A 12,822-nucleotide genomic window follows, 5' to 3' on the forward strand; every position below is an offset into this window, starting at 1 on the left:
CAAGATCCGCATAAACAAAAAAGCATTTTGAGTATTTTGTCTTATTTGATGCTGAATAATGAATCACTGAATCTGTTACTAGGTTAATTTTGCTGTATACACTGAGACTTAAACACTGTCTGTCAGGACTGGACTGGGACAAAAAATCAGCCCGGGCATTTTGACTAGAGACCGGCCCACCAGGTATTATAGGAAAAGCCATAAAGCCTTTGAATGAAAACAAATGCTGTTGTGACTGTGATGTACGCTATCTTGTTGGTATATATGTATCAACCTAATAAACTTAAACCTACACCATCCTCCCTATTCTGGTATTTTAAACAGTACTTACTGGAAATATCAAACAACCTAATCAATAATTACATATACCTAACTAGCAGGGTTGCCAACTCCCAGCAAAAAAATAGGGAACCACCCCCCACCCTCCGTCGATTATGTCGCCTAATCGACATAATCGACTTTAATTTATTGCCAGGGTAAAACAAATGCACAGAAACCAATTATTTTTCTACAGTAATTAAATAGATTCAACATCTTTCTTCAACAGAATTGCAGACTACACACATGGTACCTCCTCAAAGGAAAAAGCACTATAGCTTACTACGGTATATATTAGACTTAATATTTACTATATACAATAATGAATTTTTATACATTTTACATCAGATAACCACTTTGGTTGTAAGATTCGGTTGTATTTATTAAAACCTAGAGATTTAAAATGAGAATAAGAAAGAAAAATATTTCTTTGTGCCCCCCTTTCCCTGTTAATGCCCTACCTGGCCCCCTGGTAAAACTTTCCTATCCGCCCCTGCACAGTTACCAGCTGTCAGCCACGTAGAGAAGGATCCTGGTGTTATTTGTCTCTCAGAAACAGTTCATAACTTACCTTCGACTCATTCATGTCAACTACAAGGTAAACCTATTTCTCTATCACCTGTTCAGCTCTGATGATTCAGTAAGGACATCTCCTGGTTTCATCTTCATGTTTCCCTCTCACCAGATATCGGTTTGGATATCTGGTGAGAGGGAAACTGTGTGTTGACTGTGTGTTGACCAGCACCTTTATGGCTGTGGCTCCCGCAAACATCAGCTGATACTAGAAAGTAATATTAAATAAATTCTAACAACAGCTGATCAAGCTTAAACGTGCTGCTGTTGTTTAGCGTGACATCCGCTGGTTTCGTCTTTCTGGCGCAAAGTGGGCGATAAACAAACGAGACGGGACTTAGGACAGCAAAGCCGATCAGCTGATCATTGATCAGTTTCGTGATTGAAGTAGCAACAGGAGAGGGAGGGGAGAGATTGAGAGAAGAAGAGGCAGCTATGCAGCGTAAAGACGCAGAATAACTCCAGCTTTGTGTCTTTTTTAAGATTTTTGCTGAAGTTTGGGACAAATTGTGTTCCTTTACACCTAAATACGGAACTTTAAAGTTCAACCTCATCAGCTAATTGGTCCAGCCCAGAGTCGATCATGACCAATTGGCCAATCCACCACCTTTTATTGTTTATACCATTACAAAAAAACCAAACAAACAAAAAAACGTCAGCCCATAAAAACAAAAAATCACCATCGGCCCACAGAGCAAATGCCCGGTATGCCCGATGGCCAGTCCAGCTATGCTGTCTGTATAGTCCAAGGCTACTTACACAGCTGCACACCCCTGATTTAGCCTCTTGCACTTTGTATTCTCTCATATCTCCTCTAGGCTATATATTCAACAAACTTCATTATCTAAAGAAGTCACCTACTTTTACTTTGACTAAAATGAATGAATGATTTTGTGCGTTTCTGTTTCAGCTGCATTTGAGAATATTAAAAACATATTTGATAGTACCAGTGTTGCTGGGTCAATGTTTTTATAACCTGTGGTGTGACTGGAGGAAACAGGTTCTCTAATTCCACTCTGGGCTGGAAACAAGGAGCCTTGTTGCATTTCAAAACTTTGCAGAGTGTCTCTTATCTGTAGAGTCATACTAGCTTTTGGGGTAAAAACTGCAAAATAAATTGGTTTGGTTTTGCCAGAGTTCATGTTAAAAGGGAGTTTTTCCTTTCCACTGTTGCCAAGTGGTCAGTTGATTGTTGGGGTTTTCTCTCTATTATTGTAGGGTCTTTGGAATGTACAAATAGATGTTTGCAACACAAGCCCTGACTGAACAACAACCAGGTAAAAAAGTATTCTCCAGAACTGCTTGGGATCTTGTAATAAACATGTGGATGCGTTTATGGTATAATCTGGATCAAATCAAAAGTGAGATAACAGCAAACCATATTAAATAACAGATGACTACTTATCACCTTGATGCATGAAAAACAGCTCCAGCTCTGAGAAAACATTCACAACCCGAAAACTCATGCCCACTTTAACCACCAGGAACACTGAGATTTTTAATTTGACGAACTGGAAACAGTGTAAGTGGTGCTTTGGCTAATTTTAGCAAGTAAATGGTGTTTTTTTAAGCTTTCTGTGTGGGTGAACAGTCATGTTAACCACCACTCAATATGATGGATAGTGAGGTGAGGCCCTGGCTTGTTCTACAAGGTGGGCCATTTATATGGATACACCGTAATAACATGGGAATGGTTGGTGATATTTAAGTCCTGTTTGTGGCACATTAGTATATGTGAGGGGGCAAACTCCTCAAGATGGGTGGTGACCATGGTGGCCATTTAGAAGTCGGCCATCTTGGATACAACAAGGAAGAGGGCCATGTGACACATCAAACTTATTGGTAATGTCACAAAAAAACCCAAAAAACAATGGTGTGCTTGGTTTCAAAGTAACTTTATTCTTTCATGAGTTATTTACAAGTTTCTCACCACTTATTAAATGTGTTCAATGTGCTGCCCATTGTGTTGGATTGTCAATGCAACCCTCTTCTCCCACTCTTCACACACTGTTAGCAACACCGCTATTAGAAATGCTAGCACAGGCATCCAGTATCTGTAGTTTCAGGTGCTGCTGACCCCAAAGATAAAAGTCTAAGGGGGTCAAACATGCATCCACATTTTGGCAAATCCAACACTAAACCAGTTTCACAAAACTTAGCCAGCAGTTTGCTAACTGTAGCATGGGAGATGGGTGGTCTCGTAGGGAGTCTTGCATTGAAATCTGCTGCAATGACCCGGTTACTGCGTTCAGCAGATATCAACACAATTTAGATCCGCTCCTCACGTGTTAACCTCTTCGACATGTCAATGGCATGTCGAAGAGAAAATGACAAATGACAAAGAGAAACTTGTAAATAACTCATGAAAGAATAAAGTTACGTTGAAACCAAGCACACCATTGATTTTCTTGTGACATTACCAATAAGTTTTATGTGTCACATGGCCCCCTTCCTATTGAAAAAACAAAAGTTGTATCCAAGATGGCCGACTTCTAAATGGCCACCATGGTCACCACCCATCTTGAGGAGTTTGCCCCCTCACATATACTAATGTGCCACAAACAGGACTTTAATATCACCAACCATTCCCATGTTATTACGGTGTATCCATATAAATGGCCCACCCTATACTTTTAAAAAGTATGGACCTGTGATTGCCTTGTGACTCTTTGGACTCACATTCAACACCTTGTAAACACAATTATCAATTTTTTCTCTCTTTTTTTGTGTATTTTTTCTGGGCAAACACAGTGATGTGCTGACTTCACACTGTAGGCTGGCTGCAAGAAAACAATTCTTGGACTATTGTAACCCCAAAGAGAAAGTTAATTCCTACAAATTGGATCCACAGGTTGACTTGGCCAATCTGTCTGGTAGCTTAAAAGACCGTCTATTTTTAGATGGTTCAGGGAGGGGAAGGCGGGGTGTCGATGAAGGGAGGGAAAACAAGAAAAAGTCCAGACAGATGTGACACTGCAGCAAATATTCATGAGACCACTCGTTTTATTTTATTTGAGGAGCATGATGTGAAAAAACTGTGACCATGGACTTCCCTGGTTGAAACAAGTAATCTTCAGCCACATTAAAAAGTTAGGAGCTGAACTCTCACCCAGTGCCTTCCAGGAGAGTGGGAGAGAAAGGAGTAGAGTGGATGAAGAAGTGGAAGAGCTGGAGGAGGGGGAGTGAGGCTCTTCTCCTGTGGCTCTAAGAGCATTAACTGTAGTGCGTTCTGCTGGTGACAGGGCTGTCAGGGTCAGATGACTGCTCAGCCTGATTAGACCAGCTCATAGCAGATCCTAAGCCCAACACACACTGCACCGTTATACCAAGGTGGATCTACGAGCTGGCACATTCAGTACGTCGCAGTTGAGGAGGCCAGAAGGGACACGAGGTGGATAGTTTAGTGTTATAGTGGGGCAGAGCGAAAGGTTATCAAGGAAACATTTAACCTTCTGCTGCTGCTCCTTTCTGCTTGACTACCAGGACCAAAGACTGAAAGAGGTGTTGTTTTACTGTAACAAGAAGGCAGAAGAACTGGTGTTTAGCCAGTGTTTGGAGATGAAGCTGAAGAGCTAAGCGGTAAGAACAAAAGCACTCTGCATTTGTTTTGTTGCTATATAAATAGGATAATTATATAGTGTCTCCCAATGCTGTCACAAAGCCAGAAGTGCAACACCCTGCATTCTGGATAAGTGATGCAGAGAATTATAGAAAATCTCCATAAATATTTTTATCCGTGCTATATTGCTGCCACAGACAGTGAGAGAGAGTAAAGCAGGAGGGTACTGTTGTTCCTACAAAAATCTGATGTGTCATAGAATCACACACTAGTACAGATGGAGCTAAAAATACAGTTGCAGGTATTTAGAGTCTACAGGGGTTTACTATAACAGGCAGTCAGCTGGCTGTATGTCAGCACTCAAACTGTTGTAGAACTGCTGCTGCTGCTTCTGCAGGACTTTGGTGTAGCTGCCAGTCAGAGCCCTGTGGATTTCCCCTGTTCAGCAGACAAGCTGTCCTCTGAGGTAAGAAGGAAGTTAAGCTTCCAGAAAATAAGTAAAAACGTAGTTATTTAGCACAACTTCTTTTTCTGAGTGATTTGAGTGGTTGAATCTGATGCTATCATCCTCTTTTTTCTTATCAGCTAACTGGAAGTCAGTAAACGAATGTGTAATCTAATCTGTTTAAAGACCACTACTATCCGTTTCGTTCAGCTTTACATTTCAGACCTTGTGAAGAAGTAACCATAAGGTGGCTCTAAAATAATACTGAGATCCATTTTAGCCTCTCTGTGTCCTGATCCACCATGTGACAGTGAAACAGCTAGGCAGCCAGTCTGGAGACATGCCTATTTTTACAAACCAGACTACACTCTAAGGTAAAAGTGCCAATTGGCTTTACAGGTTTAACTGGAATTACTTCTGATGTCTGTTTCTGTATGTTACCCTCATATGAAATCATTCTACTTTAGATGTTTGCTAAAATAGTGAACAGTTGACCTTTTAGTTAAGTTTAGATGCCTTAAAACAGGTTTCTGTGTACTCACAGAGTGTCTGTGACAGTGCCAGCTATGCTGCTTTGCAAATTAGCTTTTATCCCATGTCTCCGTCGCAACTTTGGTGCCCTCGGGTCGCACAAGGCTTCAAGTGAAATGAATGTTCACTTTTAACCAGCTCAGTGGAAAATAAGCGACCTCTATCCCGATTAGCGGTGACACAGGATAAATTCCTAAATATAGATTGTCAACAACTTGGAACTGACTACCCTCTTCTGGAAGAGTGAGTGTGTAAGTCTGTGAGTGATTATGTGTGCGTGTCTGTGTGTGTCTGTGTGTGTTGTCAGTGCAGAGGCCAAAAGGTGACCAGAGATTGCCTCTGGACCTTCCTTTGTTGTTTATTTGATTGCCTTGTTTGAATGGTAGGTAGAATTATTTGGAAAGCTAAAAGTATGCTGCATTTTTTATGAGAAATATTATTAAGATGATTCAGTGCTTTGTTTTGAATCGTACATTAAGAAGAGCCTAACACAACTTATATCTGTACTTTAGAGAAACCGCATTATAACTAACAGGCAGTGTTCATCCTACATGCTTTCATAACTCTGTATGTGCTGAACTGCTGAACAGAGCCTATTTTCCTGAAAATATATTGCTGATATGCATGCGGGGTTAAGGCTCAGAATAAATCAAAGCAAGTTACTTCAGATTCTCCACAGTTTCACAAAATATGTTTATCTTGCCTTTTTTTGTGCTGAGCCACAACAAAAAACACTTAGGCTAGATTAATTAGAGCATCACTTTATATGAGAATTTCTGCTCATTTTTTTCTTCAAAGCTAACTTAATTTTGTTGATATTGTACAAATGTCATCATCATCATCATACAATATCATATGGGTTATATTGAATGTCTATGTTTGTATGTCTTCTTAAATAAAGTTGAATTATATGTTTCTTGAAAGTATTAGTGTCTTTGAACATGTAATTGAGTTGTGATCTTAGTATATGGCAACCTTGATCTTGTTGTTAATTTAACATTAACAAATTAAGTTTTTACAGGGACTAGTGGTAACTAGTAACTACTCCCACATTTTTCATTCATTTTCATTCTAATGCCCCACGATTATCTTTAGTGTTTCTTATATCTTAATAAATACACACCCTGTGTATTTAATTGGTGTGTCTGTTCTTAATGTGTCATCCACTAACTAATCAAAAGGTGTTTTATCCCCTCTGTCTAATAGGTCTGTATTATCATACTGTATGAGTAAGAATATTTATAATATGTGTGAATGCTTATATGTGTCTTTTAGATCCAGTGTAATTGGGTGTAACTGTAATGCACATGTAATAAAATAGTTTGATTAGTATATATGGCAGCATAATATAACTGGGTTATATGGAACTGAAGAAAACTGAATATGTGCTAAATTACTAAAAGGACCACGATCAGTGTCATTTCAGTGGAAGTTGACTTTTAATATATTTTGTATTTCAGAATTGCTGGTTGATGGAGTTTGTGAGGCGAAGTGGTGACTACTGCCACGCCCAACACATTTAAACCCCATCTGGGATAATGCTGCACCATGTAGTCCTAGGGTTATGAACCCTACAAGACCACTGGCCTTTGACCTCTGAACCTGTCAGCTCATGGGGTAACAAGCGGAGCCTTGACACTGAAAGCTAACTGGAGAAAGACGGAAAGAGAGCGTGACTAAAACTGAGTGTGGTCAAAGAAATAAAAACAGAGAGAAAGTCGACACACTGTAACCTTCTGGATTATAGCAGACTGTTAACTGATGGGATAACAATCAAGACTATAGGACGTCAGACCTGGGAAAATATCTGAAAATAGGAGTTCTGGCTCACCTGGAGATCAAATATAAACTGAAGACATAGCTGCTAAACGCAACAGCTGGAGCTAAAGGTGAGGAGTCAATGACCTAAATCTAGTAATGCATCAACACTTTCTTAATATTTCATGACATTTCACTGGTTATATGATTCAGTAGAAATTTCTTTAAGGCAGTCAGTATGAGATTAAATGATTTGCCTTTCTTGGAGAGTAGGTTTTACAAACAATGATGCTTTTAACTTCTAGGTCTTATATGGAAAAAAATACTTCTCTGTTTTCAGTGTTATTGAATTTCACCTAAGATCAAAGTCACATATTTTTTTCTCTTGCTCAAAGTGCTACTTTACACATCAACAATGTTTTGGTGTCTTAGTCTAAGTTGCCGTATTTTGTTGCTGGCACTTACCTGATACTCCTGGAAGAAAATGAAGAAGAAATTTGAAAAAAATGAGAAAGAAATGTCACTTTCCAGAACTCACTCACTAGCTTCTGAGAAAAAGAAAGAAAACGTCTCCAAACCCTGCTGTGAACAGTTAAATGCATTAACTATTTTTCACTGTTTTCAGGAAGTGTTAGGTAAGCATACATTATGGTACAGCTAAAAACTCAGGAAGCCATTTCACTTCCCGTTAATCCTATTAACCATCAGTCAGAGGCAGCAGAGAATACTTGCGAGCTGAGGCTCTGTCAGTTGGAATGAATGGAGCTAAACTGCTTAAATGACTCTACACCAGCTTCTAGTATTAGTATTCACGGATAAAAATTCTCTTATTGGGTTATTTTTCTCATTTCCTTTCATTATGCTTACCAGAAAGTGAATGCTGCCGGTATAAAGCTGGAATTCTGATAATGCATGTGGATTGGTCAATTAACAAGAGTTTATAGTCTGCTGATGGCACTAGTTTCCAAATGACAGACATTAGAAAAATAGTTAAGCTTAAGATGTGATGGTTGATGTTGAGTGCTGCTAGAAATTCTTTGCAGCTTGTCAAATGTGTGAAATCAAATGTCATAAAAATGCCTTATGGTGTTGGGACCTCCCTTAATATTTTTAAGTATTAGGTACTGTAATTGTAATAAGTATTTTATTACAATTACAATCCAACGCAATCTAAAAATGGAAGTATATCTATTGATTTTGTTATTGCAGTTCTGCTCAGTGTTAATAACTCTTTTATAAACTACCAGTGATGAGCGGAGACGTTACAATCACTTTTTAATCAACATTTTCAAACAGCTGTGAAGAAAATGTGCATGTTTTGCAAAGTTTTGAAGACCTTTAGCTTAGTACAAAGTGGTATTTTACTTGTAATTTAATTACTTCATCTGCAGTTTTTCAGTTTTCTTTCCTGTCCATGAGGGAAGTCCAGTTTTGAGCTTGACCAAGTGCATTAAAATGAGGTTCAGCATCTGGGGTGGAAACGCAAAGGAGAGTCCTATTTAGTCTCATGCTCCTGCAGAAGTACAACAAACTGTCTTTGATTCAGTCCTCTTGCCCTAATGAAGTTAGCTATTTTAGCTACATCAACAATGTGGTTAATTTTCAGCGCTGAGCAGTGTAAGCCAATTTGTGTCATTTAAGCCCCGGCCTATCCAGACATCCAGTTACCTGTGTGAATAAATAATTCTCTATCGTAGTCCCTCTGCGAGAAATCACAAAGCTGGTCTTGACTGCTCCATCCCTGGATGTGTAAAGCTTGGTTGCTTTTGCACCTTTACTAGCAAAGCATCTGGTGTCTGTCTTCATTCTGCATCAGTCAATTTCCTGTGTTTTTCTGCATGTTTAGGCTCATAATGACAATTTAAATTGTTATCCTTAAACGCAGCAATCTGCTAACCACAAATTAAGAACACAACTTTATCTCTGATTTTAGTAAATAAATACTTTTTTCTTTTTTTCCCCCAAACACACATCTCATAAATGTTTGCTCTGTGAAGTTTCATTCACACACACACACACACACACACACACACACACACACACACACACACACACACACACACACACACACACACACACACACACACATATGTACAAATGTAAATAAAGAAACAAACAAAAAAATGTAGCAATCACCTTTCAAATAGAAGCAACAAAACTGTAATGTGATTTCCAATAAAATATTTTTTTCAAATGGGAGAAAATGAATGACGTATACCTATTTATATCTTAATTCTAATTTCCCATTGACCACATGGGGTGGGTCAGGGAAACCAAAGGGCCCAGGTCTGCATTAATAATACGGTCTACTGATCACATTATGACAGTCCTACAACATGGACTAAAGCTGCATAGGGTCCTATTCTTTCTGGATTGCCTTGTGGGAAACCCCAGTGAAACCCAAAGTTGAGCTTTAGTATTTTGAAAGTCTTTATTACAGTTCAGCCATTAATATTTATATCTTATACTATTACTGGTGGTTTTTCTTGCTTTTACTAGCAAGAAAAAACACATAACATTACATAACCAGTCATTTCTTGGCATTTTTTATCCGTATTCTACAAAAGCAAAATGTGAAAAAGATGACTTCTGGTTTTTACAGGGGTTACACACGCAAGAATTCTTCACACGGGTCAACATGAATCGCCCAGCTCCAGTCGAACTGTGCCACAAGAACATGAGATTTCTTATTACACACAACCCAACAGATGGCACGCTCAGCTCCTTCATAGAGGTGAGAAATATATGTGAGTATGTGTGTCCTGCAAGTGTAGACAATATTATAATGACAAGCGTAATAAAATTAGGATATTACCTGCATGCTTGTTTCCCTCTGTGATGTCAGCTTGTATATTGTGACTTCAAAAAAGGTTTTTTCCTCATTTTACCACTTCCAGGACTTGAAGCGATATGGTGCCACAACAGTGGTCCGAGTTTGCGATGTCACTTATGACAAAACACGGCTTGAGAAAGATGGAATTACAGTGGTGGTAAGTTCAGAAACACACACCTTTAATATGAATATTTACTCATTCTATGATCAGATACAGTACACCAGACAGCACCTGTTCGGCCTCTCTTTTAGGACTGGCCATTTGACGATGGAGCCTCGCCACCCAGTAAGCTGGTCGATGATTGGTTGAATCTACTAAAGAAGACATTTCAGGAGGATCCAGGAAGCTGTGTGGCTGTTCACTGCGTGGCTGGATTAGGGAGGTAGGAGACATTTAAAGTCTTTAAAGTCATTTAAATACAGAGGAAGACAGGTGTGTGTGCACACATATAAGTTAGCATCACTGGACAATAACTCATATATTTGATTTGGAGTGCTTATACTAAAAACTATGACTTAAAGATTTGCCAAGAAACAGATAAGCAGAATTGATTGGACATGTATAACCTAAAACATGGATTGTGTTGTATTTATACGTGCACACAGGGCTCCTGTGCTTGTTGCTTTGGCTCTGATAGAAAGCGGGATGAAATATGAGGATGCTATTCAACTCATCAGACAGTAAGTATATCCTGTGTCATATTGAGGATAGTTTTTCTTTCCTTTTTTTCACTTAATGAAACTATTTCAGAAACCAGAGTGGTCTTATATACTCTATATCAGGGGTGTCAAACATGAGGATGGGACCAGAATCGCAAGTATTGCATTAGGCCCACCACACGGAAATGTGAAGAAGGGCGTCAGTTCTGGAATCTTTTTACTCTATTTTCAGAAGTTTTACAGCTTTTGTTTTTGACAAAGACTCCCCCCCCCTCCCCACCCAAACACCAAAGTAAACATTCCTACAGTACAGCTACAGTAGATTACTACATACCAAACTTAGAAAGTCTGCTTTGATGGTGGACTTTATCATCTTTTAACTCCTGGTTTGAGAGTTAATATGTGAAAATGATTTTGCTCTATGATTTGTTTTACTTCATCGTGGGAGGGTTAACTGTTTTGAGGGCTGAAATTGACCATAGAAGGCAAAACATTTTCTGTTCCGTGCTGTAAAAATGCTTTTATTGCTATAAGTTGGGCATTTTAACACGGGAGCCTATGCTGTTTGAAAGTAGCTATAGAAAACATGAACTGGTAGGATTAAGTACACTTTTTCTATTATAACCTTGAGAGGAACACAATGAGAAATGCAACACAAAAAGGTGACAGAAAAAGACTATTATACTTGAAAGTACAGTGTGCAGTGGAAGATAAAAGGTGTCTGTGAGCTCTCTGTATTTAATGAACCTCTAAAAGCTTTTTAAAGTTCATAGCATTGTGTTTGTGTTTCAGGAAGCGTCGTGGAGCCATCAACAGCAAACAGCTAACCTACCTGGAGAAATATCGATCTAAGCATAGGCTCCGTTTCAAAGACTCCCGCAAACACAAGAACAAATGCTGCATCGTATGAACACATGCACACACACACACGCAGGCACACACACACAGACATTTCTCAGGAATTCAGCAGTACAAGGCTTCAGTCATTGTCACAAATACTAAAAACAGAGGCGTCAGTGCCCATGTTGAATCTTAAAAAGTGTTTCTTCTTTGTTTCCCTTTCTTTTCTTTTAATATGTTTTTTATTTTTGCTTATTTGCTGTAAACAAACAGCTGCAGGATGGATAAAGGACAGGAAATCATTTTAAAAAGTGTTATAGAGGATTGTTTTTACAATATAATTCTGCAGGGAATTTAGCTATGAGGTGCATGAGCCACATTCAAATGTTCAACCAAACAAGTCCTGAAACTTATACAGATGTGGGGTGAAACTTTGATTCTGTTGTCCTTGGTGACTGGTTTTCAGCACCTTAAGTCTGACCCGACTTTAATGAATGTTTAACACTATCAGGATATAAAATTGTAAACAGTTAAATTTGTGTTTCTTTTATTTTTTTCTTTCTTTTTGGGCTTAAAAACCCTTAAAAACATGTTTTTAACAATTTGGAGAGACTAAAATTTTACACACCAACAAATCAGGTTTAATCCAAGGGTAATCTTAGCCTGAGGTATTAGTCTCATCCTAGCGCAAATGTTGCTGTGCATTATTAAATTATCCAGTCTAGTTTAAAGTTTTATTGTTTTCATATGTATTGGTGTGGAGTTTATTTCAGTTGTATTTTACCTGAATGATGCATGTAAACAATCACTTTGAAAAAATCCTTTAAAAATCTGTTTTTGATGATGATGATAACAGAGCATGCACTTTTTATGCAAAAAGTAGAGTCCTTATGACAGTCTCTTTTATTGTAAAAGCATCTTCAACCTGAATTGATATACATAAATTAAAATGCATGAAAAACTAAATGGACAATGAAACAGGCAGAGGGTGTAAAACTGAAGTTAGGAGAAGTGAAAATGTTAATAGGATATAGCAACCCTTTGATTTACAATCTTTACCTGAAAGCATTTTAAAGCAAATGACAACTATTTTCTTGTTCACATGACGTGTGTGCATATTTGTTTGCTTGTGTGCGCGTGTGTGTGGGTATATGGGGCGGCCTCTATACATTGTTTACTACTGGGGCATGCCTGAGCTGACACTTTTTTTATGTAAAAAAAAAAAGAAAAAAAAAGCTGTAAATGATAGTCTGTAAATTTTTTGCATTGTTTAATAAATGTTATGCCATTATCTCTGTATGTAGT

The 12,822-nt window shown here is 38.4% G+C and overlaps 1 protein-coding gene across 2 annotated transcripts; it reads left to right on the forward strand.

The window, feature by feature from the left end:
* Positions 1–4,115: 4,115 nt before the first annotated feature.
* On the forward strand, positions 4,116–12,808 carry LOC146507785 (protein tyrosine phosphatase type IVA 3-like). Of its 2 annotated transcripts, XM_085178778.1 has the most exons (8): positions 4,116–4,470; positions 4,848–4,916; positions 6,887–7,315; positions 9,787–9,918; positions 10,082–10,174; positions 10,270–10,400; positions 10,624–10,698; positions 11,470–12,808. In XM_085178778.1, the coding sequence occupies exons 4-8, from the start codon at positions 9,823–9,825 to the stop codon at positions 11,585–11,587; spliced, it is 513 nt and encodes a 170-aa protein (XP_085034904.1). In that variant the 5' UTR covers positions 4,116–4,470; positions 4,848–4,916; positions 6,887–7,315; positions 9,787–9,822; the 3' UTR covers positions 11,588–12,808. The 2 variants fall into 2 exon arrangements, with proteins under 2 accessions (XP_085034904.1, XP_085034903.1); XM_085178777.1 differs by lacking the exon at positions 4,848–4,916.
* Positions 12,809–12,822: the final 14 nt, after the last annotated feature.

The sequence above is a fragment of the Neolamprologus multifasciatus genome, chromosome 11, assembly GCF_963576455.1.
Source record: "Neolamprologus multifasciatus chromosome 11, fNeoMul1.2, whole genome shotgun sequence".
Taxonomy (NCBI): domain Eukaryota; kingdom Metazoa; phylum Chordata; class Actinopteri; order Cichliformes; family Cichlidae; genus Neolamprologus; species Neolamprologus multifasciatus.

Coding starts and splice junctions, on each gene's coding strand:
- LOC146507785 (XM_085178778.1), top strand. CDS start 9,823: ATGAATCGCCCAGCTCCAGTCGAACTGTGCCACAAGAACATGAGATTT. Junction 10,175..10,269: donor AAGATGGAATTACAGTGGTG/GTAAGTTCAGAA, acceptor CCTCTCTTTTAG/GACTGGCCATTTGACGATGG. Junction 10,401..10,623: donor TGCGTGGCTGGATTAGGGAG/GTAGGAGACATT, acceptor ACGTGCACACAG/GGCTCCTGTGCTTGTTGCTT.